The following is a 21,543-nucleotide window of genomic DNA, read 5'->3' as shown; positions in this document are numbered from 1 at the left end:
GGAACTTAAAAACACTGATAATGTGCTAGGGTTCATTTCATGAATAGTTACACAAAGCAACTTGAATTAATGTGAAATACAAAATACAATTTTTCTTTTACACCCTTAATATGATACTTTGTGGTATAATTTTGTGAGAAGTCCTTTGACTTGAATTGGCGTGTATATTTCAATTCGTATCTTTTCTTTAAATTGGAACTGATCTAAGGCAGACTATTTACTATATCGTCGAAGGTTGTTAAAGTCGAAGATATATTTACACAAATTCTCTCAAAGACATCAAACCTGCCTTGACAATATGGGCAAATGGCATTTCTTTGTTGCTATTCTCAAACTAATTCGATTTTACAGTGAGGTGACTTCTGTTTATTTTTCATTTCATTGACCTATTCTTCCTTTATTTTTTTTTTTAAATCATAAATCATTCCACAACAATGGCTTAAACAAGCATCCCTTTTATCCAAATAAAATGAAAAAGAGCAAAAGGTTCAATTGACTTGTCACCTCTCTAACGATACATTCCGACTGTCGTTCGTTGGGATAAAATATATATACCAATATATCCTTTTTGTTGTTGTCATAGACTATTTCACTATTCACCCAACATTTACCCCTGTTATATGTAGGTATAGACTAAAAGTTCCATTCATTTTAAAAGACCGCATTTAAACCGACAAGAGCAAATAGCAAATTAGAAAATTTGTTAAAAGGCAACCCAATATGAAGAAAGTCATTAAACTATACCAAAAAACCAAAAAAAAAGTTATGCGACTAAATTGTATTTCATTAGAAATAAAAGTCAAAAACATCCTTGTTGCGTATTTGAGTGTTAAATTTGACCAAAGTTTAATGAGTTTAAACAATTTATTACAAAGAACCCTTCCCAAAGGTATACAAATTTCATGTAGTTAAAGAGGTATTCCTATCTTATCTTGGTATATCCTTGAATGGAATAATCAAGATTAACATTGCTTTGCTCTTTGCCATTTAAGTGGGTTTTTGGTTTATAAATACTACGTTCATATAAGTCTTTTATGTACAAAAGGAAATCAATGATATTTATATAAGGTTATCCCTTTCATTGGTCTCCTTTATAGGTTTGCTCTGTCAGAATATTGAACTGATATCTTCATCTGGGAATGATTTGTGTTGTTATTGTTTTTGATGGCTGAAACTGAGGTTGAGCAAGTGAAAGCCCTTTAGTGGCTTTTGTTATCATTTTAAGTCGAATTAACTATTTTGAAGATGTTTTTAAACTTAAACTGTCAATATAAAGAAAACAAAAAAAAACGTTTTTATATATAGCAAGCTTGCAATATAAAACTGTCACTGTGTCATATGAATTGAAAAAGATCTTTTACCAAATCCCCTAGTTCCAATTTTTTGATGAAATTCTTTCGATGTTGGTCTAATTAGTATTACAAGTTTTCGAATTCGAAATCTAGACGAAACATGACCAAAAATTGGCAAAATGAAATGAAATTCACTTCAAAAAGTATATTTATTTAATTTTTCAAAATTTTAAAACAAAACACTTTAAGAAAGTCTTACACTATTTATGTGTGTCAAAATAAAATTAGAAGGAATTAAAGACGAGTTTTAGGAATTAAAGGCAGCTTAGTATCAAACCTCTTAATTAAGTTGAGTTCTTAAAAACCTTAACACTTAAAGTATTACTACTGTGCGAAAACACAGATTACAGCTCTCTTTGAAAGAAATATTTACTTATACTACTAAACTGTTTAAAGCTTTATGACTCATATGACAAGCGTTGAATCCTTAATAGGTCAAAAATTGATGAATTTAAGAGTGATTGGAATAGGGCTTTATTTCCGATTCTTTGTCCAGTCCTCAGTTGAAACTTGTATTTTTAGCAACAAAGTTTAAAGCGGTAAAATAAAATGTTACTTTCATTTATAATATACAGGGGTTATATCCATTAACTCAATAAGATGAGTTTTGAATTCAACGGAGTTTCTACGAAAATTAAAACAAAATAATCTTCCGGGGATGGAAGGGTCGTAGGGGTCAATACAAATCGTTTCTCCACACGATGATAGAGAAACGATTCGTATTGATCCCTACGACCTTTTATATTATTGGAATATTTGGCTTCTGCCTATGAAGCTTTGACTTTATTTCTTTTTCATTTTCTTTATGTTTTCTTTACTATTTTTGATAAAAATAAATTAAAAAATAAAGTGAGCATACGCCAGAAAGCACCATTGCATTATTTAACATATAAAATGTGGGCATCACTTTGTTTTCACAGTTGAACAGGAAATAAGATATGCACGATTGGGTCGCACGAACTTGTTTCTGTATTCAAAGAACTTGTTTAAAATAGTATTTATAATTTAAGCTTAAAAAATATACCAGCAAAATAAGGTACATTTCGAAAATTACAATGCGAATTGATTCCTTAAAAAAAATCAAAACTAAATTTTATTTTTGAAAATCTTTGAGTTTTTTTTTTTAAATATATTTTGTACATTTTGGATTTAATTATTTTTTTTTTAAATTGTTTCAGTATGCATTTATTTAGAACATATTTATTTACATAATATATTTAATTTAGACCAATGTTTTAGGCTTTAAGGTATCAAGGCGGGCATAACTAAGTATGTACATGTCCGTTGCAAAATTTTCTTTCATTCCTAAACTTTTTGAAGAAGTTGTTTGTGAAAATATAGCATTTTTTAATAAAAATTTCATTTGCAAACAGCAACAGGAATTTGTGAAAAAACCTCCTCACACTCTCATATGTGTTCAAAAGCTTTAAACGATGCTATGAGGTTATGAAGTTAAGTCTATTATTTTTCCACCATTTTTCTTTGCTTGGATAAAATCTTACCTTGAAATTAGGTCCTATGTCATTCATTTTTGTTGCTTTATCTTGTATGAAGCCATTTTGGTCTTTTTCTGTTCTTTCCATCTATTGACAACGTAGCATTATGTCTGAGTTCAAGTAAATTTCTGAATTTTGCTGATGACCTGAAGATTTTTAGAATAATATACTCCACGCATGATCGTATTATTGTACAAGTTGAAGTTGCTATGTTTACATTTTGGTTTCGTAAATTAGGTTTTCCCTCAAATTTTGTAAATGCCAGACGAAAACTTTCACTAAAAAATGAAGCGGAAGCGTATTTAACTATTGGATTTCACAGCAAAAGCTTGATTTGAAGATGTTCATTTCTGTTAGAGCTTACTCATCCTGTTCATTTTAATGTCAAGAAAAAAAGTAATATGCTTGATTTTATAATACGCTCGGCAAAGGAGTTCAATGTTATCTATGTTACCTTGTCTTTATAATAATTGCCAAGTTCGTCTTCACTTTGAATATGAAAAGTAGGGACCCTCTATTACAAAATCAATTCAACATAATTTTATTTGCTTTGCCCTTTAGGGTCTTCCTTGGAACTATCTTTATGATCTGGCTCCCTACGAACTCCTTATATCACTTCTTTAAAGGCAATCTCTCCATCAGGCATGTTAATGTTTATATTTTCAAATATTAGTAAAGTGTTAATTATGTTTTGTATTTTGAACGTGTGTTCGTAGTCTGACGCTTTTAAAAGAAATAAAAGGAGCCAAGTTAAGAAAAAAATATAAAAGAACATTTTATAAAAATGTATAGGTAAGTTCGTTTTTAGAAAATTGGAATTATACATTTTTGACCAAAAAATGTGTATCTAAACTTCCAAGTTTAAACTCTATCGATCCAATAGTTTAGCTGTAAGGGCCAGGACTAACAGGCGGAATCGCGGCACCCACTTGTTTCGACTTATCTAATGCAAAGTATAAAAAGATTACTTTATCATCACGACTCCATGTTTTTTGGTTTTGGTTTAAAGCTCATCAGTTGATTTTGCTGTAGAATAAGCTTCTTATCATATCTGACTTGGCTTTAATATTTATAAGACCCTTATTCGTCCGAGCAGTTGGTATACTAAACTCAAAAAATTCAACCGCACTTATGGGAATGTTCTTCAGTATACGTACTTTTGAGTGGATGCACTGCCAAGGATTTTTTATTGGCCCTATAATTTTCGTCCGGTATTGGCAAGTAACTTTGATTCTCCGAACGAAAGCACGAGTCGTAGGACGATGCATGGTTTTGTTCTTAATTTTTTTATGCCTAACAAGTGGTATTTTGGCTTCGAAAAGAAACGATCCACTTTTTTAACACTCTATCAAAGTTTAAATAAGTTTTGTAAAATTAAAAGACATTTCCTAAATTTTATTTGTTAACTTTTCGATCAGATTAATTATATGTTTCTCACATCATGTATATTTTTGACTAAAGAAAAAGCGAAAAAGACTTCCCAAAAAAAAGAAGTAGAAGATGAGGTTGGGATCAGAAAAATCAACATTCCAAAATTTTAAAGCAGACCAAATCAAAAATCCAGAAAATTCAAAATCTAGAAAGCCCAAAATCTTAAAATCAAAGTCCTAAAATAAATTTCGAATGCTTTGAGTTTTTGTATTTGTATTTATTTATTTCAAAATCGTTTACAAAAGTAGGACATAAGTCTTACTAAGTCTGGCAGCCTTTAAATTAATTTATAACAAAGGATTTTTGGATTTGTATTTTCGATGTTCTATTTGGGTAAATTCTTATAGCTTTGTAAAAAACATATTGATGAAAATGTCCATTGATACCAAATTCCAACAAATTTGTCTATTTTCGAAATCTATATAGAAATATTTTGAAGAAATACCGTATTTACAGTTTAACAATTTAAATATCAAGTAATTTTTTAAATAAGTTTATCTTATTCTGCTTATATTAATATACTATTGTTTTCTTTTTTTACAGATCTTATGGCCAGCAATAACACCAATTGAATATTTAATAATTCCTTTTTACATAACCAAAACAAATCCAACAATATAAGGAAAAACAAATAAACAAAATACAGATAAAAATATTTACTTTCAATAAAAAAATAGATAGTAATAGTTTAAAATAAAATAAAACTAAAAACAAAAACTATATTTAAATTTATTTATTTCTCATATTAAAATAAAAATATAAGAAAAAACAAAAAAACGTAACACACCTAATATCAACAATAAAACAAAATCATATGATATCAACAATAAATAATAAAATATATCAAATACAACCAACATATGCCATTGTGATTCTTAGATACCTAATTTATTAAGTTTTTAAATTTAATTAAAAAGTAATTTAAAATTAAAGAATAATAATAAATAAAACTAGTAGTAAATTTCGTGATATATTAGTTAATATTATATAGAATCGAAAGTCTTCTTATTTTTTTGTCTATAGTATATAAAATAAAAGCAATTTTAATTAAACAAAAACAAAATAAAAATAAAATAAAACTAAATCAATACTTATATTTTACTACTAAAATCAATATCAACATAATTTTTATTCAAACAAAAAAAACAAAAAACAAAAACAATATTAATTAAGTATAATAAAATACATTTTAAATACGTAGAATAAATAAATATTTTTTTTAAATGAAAGAATCTAGAAGTTAACTTATTAACAAAAGAAAAATAGAAAACAAAAAACAAAACACCACATTGAACTCTAGTGAATGCAATATTAGTTCTATAATATGCTTTAAATTATTCCCTCTTCGTCTTCGCATAAATTTAAATATTTTAAGACTCTATCAATATAATTTGTCTTGAATTTCATTCAACAATAACAAAGCAGTTTAAAAAATCATATCGCATTCTCAAAATATATAAAGTAACGTCAGCCGCCCATTATAAAAAAATAAAATAAAATAAAAATTATCATAATTGCTGCTCTTATGTTAACAAAAGAATAAATATATATAAAAATTGTATGTACCTTAAACGCAATAAAACCAAAGCTTTATCAATCGCTTTAACTCAACAAAAATATAAAATAAAATTATTATCAAACTAAAACGAGAAGAAGAAGTAAGAGAATATCAAAAGGAAACAAGGTATCATCGCACAATGAACCGGATGTAGCCATTAAAATCATCGTCACACAAGATGTTACAGAAGTGAAGTGTGTATGAGTATATCTGTGTCGTTCGTGGTTGTAAACAACACAAAAAGGCCCGGAGCCGGAGGTCTATCGTTTTAATGGTGTCGTATGTCAATATAAGGATATTCTCATCACCAGCCTCACTTGATTGACTCTAAGCGGGTGGGGGTATAGAAGTAAAAGAAAAATATATATAAATAGAAAGTGATAAAACAAAGACTTCCTTTCACAGCCCAGGATAAGAAGAACATTGGGCATTGTATTTTCTCTTTTTTTTTTGTTAATTATTTTATAAAAATACAAAAAATAAAAACATTTTGATGATGTAACACAAAAGGAATCCTATATAAAACAACACTATTAATAATTATTTGTGGTGGACAAAAAACTAAAAATTATGAAAAATAAGTTGTGACCGGGATTTTATTTTTCTTTGTAAAGTAAGAGCGCTCATATAAAAACTCTGCCACAATGACGATGTGGCAGAGTGGAGGCATGGGAGGCCACGGATCCCAAAATAATCCGTGGATGAAGCTAATGGGTATCGTACACAAGGAGCGGCGTCATACAGACAATGTTCAAAGCCAAAGTGGGTCGAACGAGAGGAACCTTAACCAGTAAGTATAAAGTCCTATTCCTACCTACATACATACTTAGATGTATATTTTATCTTGTAGATTATAATGAGCTTTATTAAGGAGTATTATATTATGCTAACAACACTTGACCCAGCTATTAAATGCTTTAGATTCTGTGTCATTTAACATTAAGAGCTGTCCATCTTTTAAGGACATACATAAAAGTAGAGGAAAATGGTTCTCAAAAAGAAACCTAATAAGATACGATATCTACTCGCATACATATTCGTATACCTATAGTCAAGCTTTTATTAGTAGACAATTTATGAACTTAAGTGAAGCCAAAAATAAACTTTTTTTGTATATGTACTTAACATATATATGTACATACATATGTATATCCTTATACGAGTACAAATGGACATCAAGATTGATTCCTAACTATCTGACCAGCCGAACGTTGTTTTGATATTTTATGTCATGGTTAAATTTCGTACGTGTAATTGCATTTTCTTAAACTTTAACATATTTTCCAAATATAAACTATTTCTCAAAATTTTAAAACGCACAGCAGAAATCAAAATATAATTGTCTAAACAATCTATGAGGTAAACAAATGTGATTAATTGATCAATTAATTTATTTATTTATGGATTTTTTTTTCTAATGGAACCAAATGTTACACACGTTTTTAATTTGAACAAATTTTGATTTTAAAAATCTTTAGAAATTATTTTTAATATTTTTTTATAAGGCATCCAATATCTTTTTATAAAAAGTTAGCAAATAAATATCAGTAGTAGTATCAAAAAAATATGAATTTTATCAGAAATAGTGGGTGATTTTCTTAGACTTGTGGTTTTCAAGAAGAAATAAAATGCACATAATTTAATGTTTTGACCATAATTCAGCTATATTATAAAGAAAAAACTTGGCTATTATTATTAAAAACTGATTTGGGGCAAATGGCAACCACGACTGACTCAAATAAATTCGAGCATAAAAGCCCAATTTTCAATCACTTTTTGCAAAAATTTGGCCCTTTGTTAGCAATAAGGTGCTGAGTATTCTTTCTAAATCGTGTCGGGATTATCTTCATAGACAAGTGATCAAGTTCGAACAAAGAAAAGAAAATGCACGGCTCGATTGCACAACCCTGCTTCTGTTATAGTTAAAATTGTAGCTATAACTTTAGATTTGGAAATTTACTTGCAAAAATTTAAATGCCATTTGATTTCCCAAAAAATAGTTTTTTTTTAAATTTTAATTAACTGTTTTTTTCAATTTCAAGCAAAACTTTTTTAAACTCTACGTTGTTATTTAGACTTTATTTATATCTATACGTTTCACATTTTAGAGACATAATATTTTTTAAAAATCAAAAAGAAACAATGAAATTTTTGATTATCAAATGTTATTATAATAGAATTTTTGTTTTATTAAAAAAGGTCAAATTTTGAAAATCAGTTGAGCTTTTAAGAAAATTCGAATTTTTGACTAAATTGACCTCATTTGAATCTGCTAAAAACCTTTATTTCAAAGTTTGAAAATAATTGATCTGATGGTTTTGACTTAGGTACCCACTTTTTTTTTCGTTTTCTCTGACATCGTAATGTTAAGTTTGATTATAACCTCGAGTTTTACAAATACAATACTTACCGAATAGTTCCCTTATGACGCAAGTAAAAAGTTCCAGCTGTGTTAAATTGCAAGATCTTGTAGGTCACTGCACAGCTATACAAAACGAGATAATTCGCTTAACAAAAGTTTCCTTCAATAAACTAAATGTTTCGTTGTCGTCGTGCCCTAATAGTTGTAATAAATTTGAACGATTTGAAAGAGGAGTTCAGAAGTAAGTCTATTAGTTATTAATCAAGTAATAAAAAGACCGACTTCAAAAAAAGTATTACCGGATTGAAAACTACACATTTAAAAATCACACGAATAAACATTTTTGTATGCTAAGAAATGTGAATAAATTATTTTGCAATTACTCAAACTTAAACTACTTTTAAATTTGTTTTTGATATTTGAAAAAACACCAAAACTACATTTCTTGAGTAAAAAAAAGTAAAATGTGGTATTAAACTTTTATAAAAACAAAAATGATACAAAATTATTCATATCTTTTTTAAAAGTTTTGTTTAAAAACAAAAATAAATTTTATAGCTCGAGAGATTAAAAACATGAGCAAACAAATTAAATAATAGAATTTATATAATAAATTCAATGGTCTAAATAAACTTTAATTTAATTTGCTTACTACTTTCTTAAAAGCAACTGCACTTAAAGAATTTATAAAAATATCCATTCAATCAAATGCAAAACTATTAAACTATTATAACAATTTGTAAGAAAATATCTAATTACGGAGATTGCTTAGCAACATAAATCAAGTTTATTTTACTATTAATTTATTATTAATCTTTTTATTAATTTCTGTACATTTTCGAAAAAAAGTTTTTATAAAATATCTTTTAAAGTTGATTTTTGATCTTTATCCACCTGGTTCTATATTTCTAGATAAACAGCGAATTATAAGAATCGCATTCAATTTAATTTTTTTTAAACATTATTTTATAAAAGGTATATAAGGTAAAATAGTTCACTTAAAAAGAAGTTCATCATCTGTAATAAAATTCTTGAGTAAAATATGTATTTTGAACCTATGCATGTTAATGAACATTTCACCGACTTTAAGTAAAACTCCTAACCTTTTTTACATTTCATATTTTTAAAAATTTAAATATTTAATTGTTATTAAAAAACTAGCTTAGTTAAATTTTAGTTTGTCTTTACTACTGTTTTATTAATTATTGTATAGCTTGCATTTTAGTTTTCTTAACATCTTTTTTTTTTAATTTTGGATGGTTTTATTTTATCTCATTTTATTTCATTTCATTTTTGTTTGTTTTTTTTTGACATAATTTTCATTTACAGATACATGAATATTGGTGATAAAAAGCATGAGCATCCTCTCGATGAAAAACCGTAAGAATGTTTTTTATTTAATGTTTTGTTAATTTATATTTTTATCTTAAATTAAAAGGAAAAACCCAGAGTGTAAATTTCTGAAGTAAAACCATAATTATAAGTTAAAAAAACTAAAAATTCAATTTATTTATGAATTATTTTAATATGATAAAAAGTGGGTGGGATGCGACCCGCACTGGCAACTTCCCATCACGTCTGTCGATTTGTCTCTCTTAGAAGTTCGTAGGTTTTTATGTTTTGTCAAAAAAGTGGACAGTTGAAATTTAAAAATTATGAAGAATTATTTTCATTATGTAATGAAATAATTTGATTTTAAAATCAATTTTTGATAACGATATTTTTAGTCAAAAACCAATATCCATTTTAATAGTATTTTTTAAGTTTTTTTATTCCTTATATAAATAAATACAAAAAGAAATTTGAGTGGAAAACAAATTTTTATCAAGTTTTAGTATTGTTTTTTTTTTTTATTTTTGTGTAAAAAAATCAATTCGGTTTTTATCAAAACCGTGAAATATTGAAACAATATTTTTTATAAAATAAAATTAATTTAAAGCCGATATCTTAAATATTTGAAAAGATATTTGAGTCAAAAATCAATTTTTATCAACTTTATGTCATGTTTTTTTTTAGATTTTAAAGTGTTTATAAAAATACTGTCAATACGACTTTTCTAAAAATTTTACCAGATGTTAAAAACTTTACTCTTCGTTGCATAAAATTATTTTTGGAAATAGAATCATTTTTGTTCGACAAATTTTCGAGGTGACAATTTTTATTTTCAGTTTTATTGATTTATAAACAAAGCGTTGATTGTAACTTTTCCCAAAAATATTTTTCTTTGGTATCGCGTTACAATAAATTATATAAAATTTAATTCAAGCCTCTAGTGTTATTGGTTTATGATATATTTTATGTAAACCTATTTTTTAAATTGATATAATAAAAAAAACACATACTCAATTTGTTTGAGAGTCCTTTCTGCATTATAATCTGTTAATTCGACTCTACCGGAAAGTGTCATGAGTCCTCCTGTTCTTGATTCTATGGGACGAATCTTCTTTCGCACTCTTGCAGTTGCAAGAGTACTGAAAGACCTTGACATACACAAATCCGCTGGTCCGGATAGTATCTCCCCAATTGTTCTGAAGAGGTGTTCTTCATCGCTGGCAAAACCACTGCGTTAACTTTTCCATCTTTCCTACTCTACAGGTCTCCTTCCGAGCGGATGGAAAATAGCATTACCCTGTCCCTAAAAAAGGCGAATGCTCCTCTCCCTCTAACTATCGTCCAATAGCACTTACGTCCCTTCTTTCCAAGGTCATGGAAACGCTGATTAATTATCAGCTCAAGAAATATCTCGAAGAACGGAAGCTTCTTAATGACCGACAGTATGGCTTTCGTAGCAATAGGTCCACTGGTGATCTCATGGTTTATCTCACCGAATAGTGGAACAAATCTTTACATCGTTTTGGAGAAAGTAAGATTATTGCACTAGATATTTCAAAAGCATTTGATAGGGTTTGGCATCAAGCTCTCTTATCGAAAATGCGTGCTTTTGGTATTGATGAATTTCTTCTTCGTTGGATTAGAAATTACCTTTTTAACCGTTCAATACAATTTGTATTGGATGGTTACAAGTCTGAAATTCATAAATTAAATGCTGGTGTTCCCCAGGGCTCCGTTTTGTCTCCGACACTCTTTCCATTAACCTGTTTCGCCGACGACAGTACCCTCAGCTTCTCATACTCGTTTATAGATTCACATCCTTGTCCTTCGGATGTGGAACTTCAACGGCAGCGTATGATAAGCTCATTAAATTCTGATCTTGACAGCATTGTACAATGGGGAATCAAAAACCGTCTAGAATTTAATGCTTCGAAAACTCAATGCTGTCTCCTGTCGTTATAGCGTAACACACCCCGATGCCACTATCTATGAGTGGCATTTGCATCCAAGAAACTAATCAAGTGTTAGTACTTGGTATGTGTATCACAGATCACCTTTTATGGAAGGATCATATATTTGATATTGCCAAAAATGCTGCCAGGTGCTTAGGATTTCTCCGACGGTGCAAGAAATTTTTCACCCCTTCTGACCTGGCTGTAATTTACAAAGCCTTCATCCGTCCAAAGCTTGAATATAATTCGCATATCTGGGCAGGTGCCCCTAAAAAAAGTTTAAATCTCTTGGATAGAATACAAAAAAGGGCTCTAAAAATGATAGGCGATAGAACTATGATCGAAACATTTACATCGTTAGAACACCGCCGCAATGTTTCATGCTCTAGTTGTTTTATCGCTATTTTTATAAACAATGTTCTGTTGAACTAGCCAGTTGCATTCCACCCCTTAAACGATTCAGCCGTAATACTCGCACTTCCAGGAATGCTCATCAGTTTACCCTTGAGCTCAATTTCGGGCGTACTGTCAAGTATAGAGATTCTTTCTTTAATCGCACATCGAGAATGTGGAATGCTTTAGCCAACTCTGTTTTTCCCTCCAATTTTGATGTTCAGAACTTTAAGACCAATGTGCACCGGTATCTCCTTTTAAATCCTTCCCTATTTTCCTAAAGCTAGCATTGCGTTTAAATATAAACATATAAAGTGTACTAATAACCCCTTGAGTGCCTGCAAATTATGTATAAAAAAAAAATGTATTTAAAGTTGATATCTCTGCTGGTTCTTGAGCTATGGACGACGAAAAAAACTTCTTGAACGTACGGACGTACAAACACACATAACCACGCACCCACAGACATTTCTCTAAACGCCTTTTATTTCAACTCTAGGGGTTGTCGGGAAATGTCAAAATTTTCAATTCGACAAATCAGACCAATTACAATAACTTCCTAAGTTAAGTTAATAATTTCATCGGAAAATTCTATCCATTTTCGTTAAATGTAAAGACCCATTGATCATGATTTAATAGTCTTCAAGATGTAAACTTTATACTTAAAAAAAATGTTTTTATAGCAAATACTGCGACTTTTTTTCGTAATACTGTGGAAGTTGTCATAAATACTAATGTCAAGAAAAATGACTTTATTACAACGGGAACGAGTTTTTCATAACAAATTAAATTTATGAATTATATAAGTAAAATTTTAAATATTGGCTTTATTCAGTTGTTTCCATTTAAAAAAATAATCTTTTTACATTTCTGGTGTAAATTTAATGCTTTTAATCTTTAATTTTTGCTTTGATCTCAAAATGTTATTTATTCTCAAATCCAAAGTTACAAATTCAAAACTTCATGTAGTTCTCCGACTGTCGGTATATTTGTCTACTAATTTAGCATTTCTTTACCTAAACAAAAAACTTTAAATTCTTACATACACAAATCCTAAAACACCTTTATTAAAGTATTTTAATCGTTATTATCGTGATAAAGAATGCTTACACTTCACGTAACGTTCTATCAACTATTTTAATCGGCAACACAACATTCTTTTTTTTCATTTATCATTTCCTAGCTCAATGTGAGTGAAAAGTTTTTAAAGTTCATTTTTTATATTGATAAATTTTCAAATGTGAAGAATTTTCTACTTAGCTCCAGAACTTTAATACGATTATCGTCAATTTTTTAAAATGGTTAGACTAAAGTAATGTTGTTTTTTCGTTGTGGATTTGAATTATATTATTATGTTCTTAAAGTTTAAAGAATACAAAATAAAGTATACAAATGTAAGCAATTACTTTTATATACAAAATTTAATGGACAACACAAAAAAAAAACTAAATCCACAATGAATTTTGCAATAAACATAAAACTTGATTTCGTTTTTTTTTGTTTTGTTTTACTCACTTACGCGAGTCACACGAAACATTTTTAAAGGAATAAATTAAAACACTAACACAATGTTAAATAAACACTATATCAAATTCTTTAGTGAACTGAAATAAAATTAAAATAAAAGAAACATTCTTCCTTTTTATTCAGAACCAACCTCCTCCTTCTTCTGTTATACTCTAGTTATTTGTAACCTACTCAATTTTTGTTCTGTTTTTGTTTTACGTTATGTTAAAATAGGTTCACGTTATTTTTATTGTTTTTAACATTCTTTCCAGCCAGTCATAGTCTGGCTTAAATGTAACGAAATGTCTACTGCGTGCTTGCACAGTAATAGGCTTAGTGAAAAATGTACTTTAAATACAAGTGAGCGGAAACAAATAAGGACTCAAATTCTAAAGTACTTGTCACGCAATCGAGTAAGCAATATATAGAATACCTAAGTGTAGGAAGAAGGGTAGAACTGCAATTTACCCTTTTCTAACGCGGCTGTCTCTAAATAATTAAAAATTCATACATACACACAGAGTTCTTTTTTGCCTATTAATAAATGAGTTTAGGTACTCATAGATTTCAACTTAAGAGTAACAAGTGGGGGAAACGGACGAGTAATGGCGTACATTTTTCTTTAAGTTTTACAAGCTTAAAACTTTGATAAGAAATTGCTAAGACAGATAAAGGTAAATATACGTTGTATGTTTTTTAATTAATTTCTGTCAAGTTGGATATACAAAAATATTAATTAATGTTTGGTTCTGAAATAAGTAAGATGTAGATCAGTTCATATGTTATAAAGCATCTTCTTTTAAAAACTTTATGGAACTTCTTTATGTGAGAGATACTCAAAGGCTTAAGTTAAATCTTCGTAATTGAAAGCCCTTTACTTACCAAAAAACATATGAGTAAGTGCTTACAACACGTATGTACTGTTTAATCAAAAAAAAAACAAAAACAAACTTAATTTGAATCAAAATCAAGATTGATTTCAAACAACTACTTTTCCGTGTAGTGTAAGTATAAGATATGTATATATGAATGAATTTAATGGATATTAACAAAGTTAACCTCAAAAAAGGACATTGTCAACTGAAATAATTTTTCTTGACGCTTCAATGGCGATGGCGATGGCGATGGCGATGGTGATTTTGATGGCGATGGCGGCAACCGGTCTCAACACGCGATACATATTAATTTGAATATCTACTTATTTTATTTATGTAGATAAAGTAGAGTAGAAACCTTTTACGTATTCATGTACTTAAAACTTTGACTACCTCTAACTCTACCTCCTACCTAAGTTTTCATTAGGTAAAATACGTTTCGACTTTACACTTTAGGGGATGAGTATTATAGGAATAGGTATATGAATATTTTGCTTATTATGAGGTCCTTTATTGTGTAATGTAATTTAACTTTGAGTATAGGAAATTTAATTGCGTTTTAAAGCTGACGGTTTTGTATATAGAATAATGGTTAAGGGTTATATTAGCTTTAATGAATTACAACATTTGTCAATTTTTAATTTCCCATAGAAAGTTATTGCATACGGTCCGATTTGTCGAATTGAAAATGTAGACATTTCCAGACATTTGAAGGTCCCTAGAATCTAAATAGGAAGGCTTTTAGGATATGTCTGTGCTTAAGTGTATTCATACGTTTGTACGTTCGTACTTCCATACGTCCATATCTCAAGATTGAGTAGATGTATCGAATTCAAATAAAAAATAGAAGGATGCAGAAAGGACTCTCACGGAAATTGAGTAGGTTGTTTTTTACCATACCATACGCTGGCAACTTGAATTATATTGTATATATTATAGTCGTGTCGTGACGTGATACTAAACCGATATATTTTTGAAAGATTCAACTAACGGTTTTTGTATAAATCAAAAAAACTGTCGCCTCGCTTTTGACAACTGGTAAAATTTTGAGAAAAATAGAATTGACAGTCTTCAAATAAATTGTATCTTATAAAAAATATTATTTTCAAAATTAAGCAAATTTTTTATAACGATCCTTTGAATGGGCTATTCGTCCATAAAGCTTATATGACTGTTATAAGCTTTCAAGATTTTAATCGGCATTATACTTCTTGCAATGTAAGTCCACACCATGAACGTATTCATTCCAAAACCAACTTTTTGGAAACTGTCTCAAATGACCGGACACCACTTATTTCGTCTCTAACGTTTTGAATCGACTGTGGATTATTGTCACAATTCTAGTCTTTCATGTGGCCCCAAATTAAAAAGTTTAAAGGTGTTACATCACTAATATCTCTTTGGCCAATTGTGTTCACTTCTTTAGGGCACAAAATGGTAAAGATCAATGTCTTGCAGTTGCTTCCATTAATCATAGTTTGGTAGCCAAATACAGTCACTAATAAAAATTACACCAGTTTCATTTCTTATTTACACGTCCAGTCCAGAAACCACCCCAAAGAGAGTCAAGTTGAGGATGAAGTTATTTATGACCAACATTCTTGAATTTTCGGAGGTCTGAATGTAACATTTCTGCTTTTTACGTAACCGATGATGATTTTTTGATGAATTAACGATGTTCTGGTAACTGAAACATTAAGTGTGTATTTAAAATACGGTGCAATGTCTTATTCGACGAGGAATTACATTTTTTTTCCGTCAATATTACTGACTAGCGAAACCGGTAAATTTGTACATAACTTTTTACAAAATCCTTACAGGCATTATTCACATTATTAATTTTACAAAATGATTATTCTTAAAAACCTCAATTTCAGGGAATTACGTAAAACATCAAGTCAATTAATTTCTAATTCTATTCTAATAGAACGACACTAAGGCTTGAGAATGAGCAATGGATTTTGCAAAAGTTATGTTCAATGTTAAGTCTGATAAAATTCTCCATTTGGATTCAGGAAAATGTTTGCCATATCTAAAGTCAAAAACAAAAACCAATATAACTCAAACAAGAAAGACTTTCTTAGCTGAAAGTATTTTATCTAACGAGTAACCCACTTCGTTTATCCTTAAAATTGGTCAAAAACCATAAAAAGGTTTTTGTGTTCTCCTGGAAATTCTCAAAAAATTCAAGTCTTATTTTAGTATTATAACGACGAAACATTTTATTATTGCATAGTCGTAAAATAAAAAAAAATGACCCTCTTCCATTGACCTTCTTAATATTTCAACATTTTTTCTGTCTGCTAACCGAACTCTTCCTTCGATAATCGTAAAACATATTTATCCCTATTCTTATGTTCACTTAAGTGCTTATTTTTATTATAGCACATATGATCGAACTGAAGACAACTCCACTATTAAAATCCTCTTTTTCAACAGGTTTATCGGTCTTAAAATAAGCAACAATTTTTTTTCGCCAGTCGACTATAATTTATATGATAAACTTGAGAAACTTTATTTGTTTTTGTTTTTTTTTGTTTTTATCGCTTAGAGATAATTAATCATACACAATTTTTGCCTGATGCTTCGAATACATAAACTACACAACTTGAACTAAAATAAAAGTTTATATTCTTATAAGTTATAAGTCTTGTCCTTGTCCAACTTCATACATGTCCTCATTATTGACTATGAGGAACTTTTGCAAGACTTACTAAAACCAAAACGTAAAAAGTTAAACTATTACATAGAAGACTTTTGATGTTTTATTATGTATGCTGCTATATGCTCGTTCTCCTTACCATAAACCTAAAGCCCACAATGTGGTTAACCGTGGTGGCAAACCCAATCCACTCATATTTTCCAGGACCATTGTATAAATTTTGTCAGAATGCCAGAAATCAACAGCTGCTATTGCTGTTGCTGTTTCTGTTTCTGTTTCTGTGTTTTGTTGTTGGATATAAAAAACAAAACAAAAACACTTCAACACGAATAATAATGAAACGAACGAACGTACAAAACGACTCGTGTTGAAAAACATTATTTTAAACATTTTGAGAGACAGAAATTGACATTCTAGGGGTAAAAAAACGTTACGTTGAGAAATGATAAATTGAACATGAGTTGAGTATACTCGTATTTTCATTGTGTTGAGGAAATTCAAGCTTTTCCCTTTTTAAGCAGCTTAAACTGGTCAAAAGTTAATTGAAATTGAAAAACATTTTCCCCATTAATGTCTGTCAGTAAGGTTATTATTTTTATTTATGTTTATGTTTTTATTTTTGTAAGCATAGAATACCAAAGGTATTCTTGTGTGAGGAAGATAACCTTATGCTATTTCATAATTTAACTTTAATAAAAAAGACTTTTATTATATAAGACGCATTCGTTATAAAAGGGAAAAGATGTCGTTAGGTAAAAAAAATATGTTCAAGAAAGGTCATAAGTGTGAAACGTTTTTGTGTACAAGATGTCTTTGATAAAGGCTTTTATAGTGGTGTTTTATATGTAACAAGGGATTCATAAGAATCAGTTAGTTAAGGGACTTTTACGCAATTGATTTTTTATTTTTTTGAAAAGATTCTAGTTGAAGTGTGAAGGAAGACAAATATTTGATTGCATTTTAAAATAACTTCAATCCACATAATAAAGAAGAACACAGTTTTAAAAACTCAATCTTTTTGAACTGAAATGACAAAACGCTTAAAAGACTAATTACTGAAATTTACTAGACATTTTATACTTTCTTGAACAATGGATTATAAAAAATGACAGATTGGAAAGATTGTAATATCTTCTCATAGCTTTTAGACCATCAGCTTATGAGGCTTGGTTCATATTAATCTCCGAACATTGTTACGTACATCTTAGACCAGGGGTCAGCAACAATTCTTTTTATATTCAACAATTGTTGGGAAATGAATAAATTCCTTTTTAGCAATATCTTTTTCGAAAACATTCAGCTTACGACGAAAAGCGAACACGCTTTGTATTGAATCACATGTTATTTTCCCATTTCCTTGTAACTGGATGTTAACCTCATTTGAATATTTCAGAATATCTTTAAGAAAAACCAAAGCTAGCATATTGATCTCTTTTGTTATGAACTCCAAGTGCTTCCTTGCTTCAGTCGTATCCAAGTTTTGCAAGAAGCAGAGCTCTTTGATCATCGAGAAATGTTCAATAACATGGCTCCAAATACGCCGTGTAAGTCCGAAAACACCGTTTCACATTCACAAAGAAACTTTGATTTTTGTGTAATTGCTGATGAGTTATTTCGTAATGTCGTTTTAAATTCACTTTCCACTTTTCGATCCATATTATTCGTACGAAACGTTTTTAAACACGAACAATTATAAAACACTCGACATCAAACTAAAGCTCAGTAATTAGATCTCACAATAAGACTGACAACCGATTCGACTGCACAGAAAATTTTACTTACAAAAAAAGCGTTTGGTTACACTTTGTATGTCAATTTTATTTATTTTTCTAAAGTTTCAAACACACTGGCTTGTGTGTTAGTGAAGAATTTTTTAATTTTGTTTAAATTTTCATACAAACATGTGATATTAAATTGAATCGTTTGTATAGCTAAGTTTGACCTTTCGTGGTTCCACGGTTCACAGTTTGATCTTTGCGATCCACTTGTTGCTGACCACTGTCTTAGACAGTCTCAATTTTGGAGTTGGTATGAATTTCCAGGCTCTAATTATGTGATACAAAGTTTTTGTATCCATTTTTTAAGCATTTTAATTTGAAGGGCACGATGAAAGGCTATTTCTTATAACCATGAGGCATATATGTATTATCCTTTAAGGTACTTTATTTTTGACTAGGCTTTGCAACATATATATCTGGGAGCAATATTGAAGTATCATAAGTGAATGTGGATATGATATTGTTGGTATCCACTGAATTATCAGTTGTATATACAAAGGTATAACAGGGGTACTAGGATACTATCTTGTGGGACACCTGCTTCTTTTTTCTAAGTCCTGAGTAATTTTTGCCGTACCATACTCTAAGAGTCGGTTCGTTACATAAGATTTCATTATTGCGTTGTACTGCCTGGGAAGGTCAATAGGCAGTTTGTGCTCAAACCCCAAGTGCCATACCTAGTCAAAGTCTTCAGGAGTATCTGAATCCAAACTGTTGGTTTGGAATAAGTCTTCCTTCTTCTATTATTTTTCTGAGCCTGATCAGCAGTAGTTTTTTCGAAAACTTTTCTCATGACTTGTGTAAGCAACGTTGACATTTAATATAAACTGGAGATTTTTTAAGGGTATCTAGGACTTTTTTTTTAACCTGAGCATAAGGGAACTTATATTGTCACAAAGGAATTTCACATTCATCGTTCTTATCAACAAACTGGAACTCGCAAATTGTTCTGCAAAAAGACAACTTTATGTTTCGAAATTTCGAGCCATTGGTGAACTTGAAATTGTATTGACTGGACTTATTTCTAAAGTCTTTTAGACACTTTGCAGCTTTCCATTAAAAGTATTCGATAGAAACATCTGCCTTCAGAATTTTCAGAGATCATCAATCATTTTTGAACTGAACTTAATAATTCGTTCATTTGATAATTATAAAAAAGAGGCTGGGATGCGACCCACACTGATAACTTCCCATCCCGTCTGTCGATTTGTTTTGCTTAAAAGTTTGTCTATATGTATTTTTACCAAATTTGCGCACAATTTTTTGTAGATTTTATTTTTTATGAAAAAAACGGACTGTTGGATTTTTATATAAAAATTACTGAATATTGAAAACAATATTTTCTCTGAAATAAAATAAGTTTGAAGCCAATATTTTTAATTTTTGAAAAGCTATTTGAGCCGAAAGTAAATTTTTAACAAGTTTTAGTAGGTATTGTTTTTTTTAGAGTTTTATTTTTTTGTAAAAAAACTGTCAATTCGAATTTTTTAAAAATTTTACCACAATAAAACAATATTTTTTATAAGATAAAATTAGTTTGAAGCCAATATTTAAAATTTTTGAAGAGATATTTGAGTCGAAAATCAATTTTTACCAACTTTTATACTTTTTTTTTAGGTTTTTATTTTTTGTAAGAAAACTGTCAATTCGATTTTTCTCAAAATTTGTCCTAATGTTGAAAACAATATTTCTTATAAGAAAAAATTAGTTAAAAGCTATTATCTCAAAGTTTTTAAAAGATATTTGAGTCGAAAATCATTTTTTACGAACTTTTATTAATTTTTTTTTCGGTTTTTAATTTTTTGTACAAAAACTGTCAATTCGATTTTTTTCAAACTTTAACTGAATGTTGACAACAAGATGTTTTGAAAGATAAAAGTAAATTAAAGCCAATATCTCAAAGTTTTGAAAAGATATTTGAGTCGAAAATCAATTTTTACCAACTTTTATAAATTTTTTTTGAGGTTTTTATTTTTTGTTAAAAAAACTGTCAATTCGATTTTTCTCAAAATTTGTCCTAATGTTCAAAACAATATTTCTTATAAGAAAAAATTAGTTAGAACCTATTATCTCAAAGTTTTTAAGAGAAATTTGAGTCGATAATCAATTTTTACGAACTTTTGTTAATTTTTTTTTCGGTTTTTAATTTTTTGTACAAAAACTGTCAAAACGATTTTTTTAAAACTTAAACGGAATGTTGACAACAAGATGTTTCAAAAGATAAAAGTAAATTAAAGCCAATATTTCAAAGTTTTGAAAAGATATTTGAGTCGAAAATCAATTTTTACCAACTTTTATAAATTTTTTGTTTAGGTTTTTATTTTTTGTAAAAAAAACTGTCAATTCGATTTTATTCAAACTTAAATTGTATGTTGACAACAAGATGTTTTGAAAGATAAAAGTAAATTAAAGCCAATATCTCAAAGTCTTGAAAAGATATTCGAGTCGAAAATCAATTTTTACCAACTTTTATAAATTTTTTTTTTAGGTTTTTATTTTTTGTAAAAAAAACTGTCAATTCGATTTTTCTCAAAATTTTTCAGAATGTTGAAAACAAAATTTCTTATAAGATAAAATAAAATTGAAGCCTTAATTTCAAGTTTTTGAAAAGATATTTGAATCGATATTCAATTTTTACGAACTTCGAGTAATGTTTTTTTTTTAGATTTTTATTTTTTATAAAAAAAACTGTCAATTAGATTTTTCTCAAAATTTTATCAGATGTCAAAAACATTATTTTTCGTTGCACAAAATTGTTTTAGAGATAAAATCATATTTCAGTCGTAAAATTTTGGAGGTGACAAATTTTTTTTTTTCAGTTTTATTGATTTAAAAAAAAAACCGTT

The 21,543-nt window shown here is 28.7% G+C and overlaps 1 protein-coding gene across 2 annotated transcripts in view; it reads left to right on the top strand.

Moving 5' to 3' along the window:
- The first annotated feature begins 5,458 nt into the window (after positions 1-5,458).
- The window catches only part of LOC129948548 (potassium voltage-gated channel protein Shaker), a 190,817-nt gene continuing 174,732 nt past the window's right edge, over positions 5,459-21,543 (top strand). Inside the window, exons 1-2 of one of the 2 annotated variants that reach the window (XM_056059597.1) lie at positions 5,459-6,627; positions 9,529-9,579. In XM_056059597.1, the coding sequence (XP_055915572.1) occupies positions 6,482-6,627; positions 9,529-9,579 (197 nt within the window). In that variant the 5' untranslated portion in view covers positions 5,459-6,481. The remainder of the gene's footprint in view (positions 6,628-9,528; positions 9,580-21,543) is intronic. The other variant, XM_056059603.1, reaches the window with a different exon arrangement.

This window comes from Eupeodes corollae, chromosome 2, assembly GCF_945859685.1.
Source record: "Eupeodes corollae chromosome 2, idEupCoro1.1, whole genome shotgun sequence".
In the NCBI taxonomy this organism is placed as follows: Eukaryota; Metazoa; Arthropoda; class Insecta; order Diptera; family Syrphidae; genus Eupeodes; species Eupeodes corollae.
This window is presented reverse-complemented; position numbering and strand designations above follow the sequence as displayed.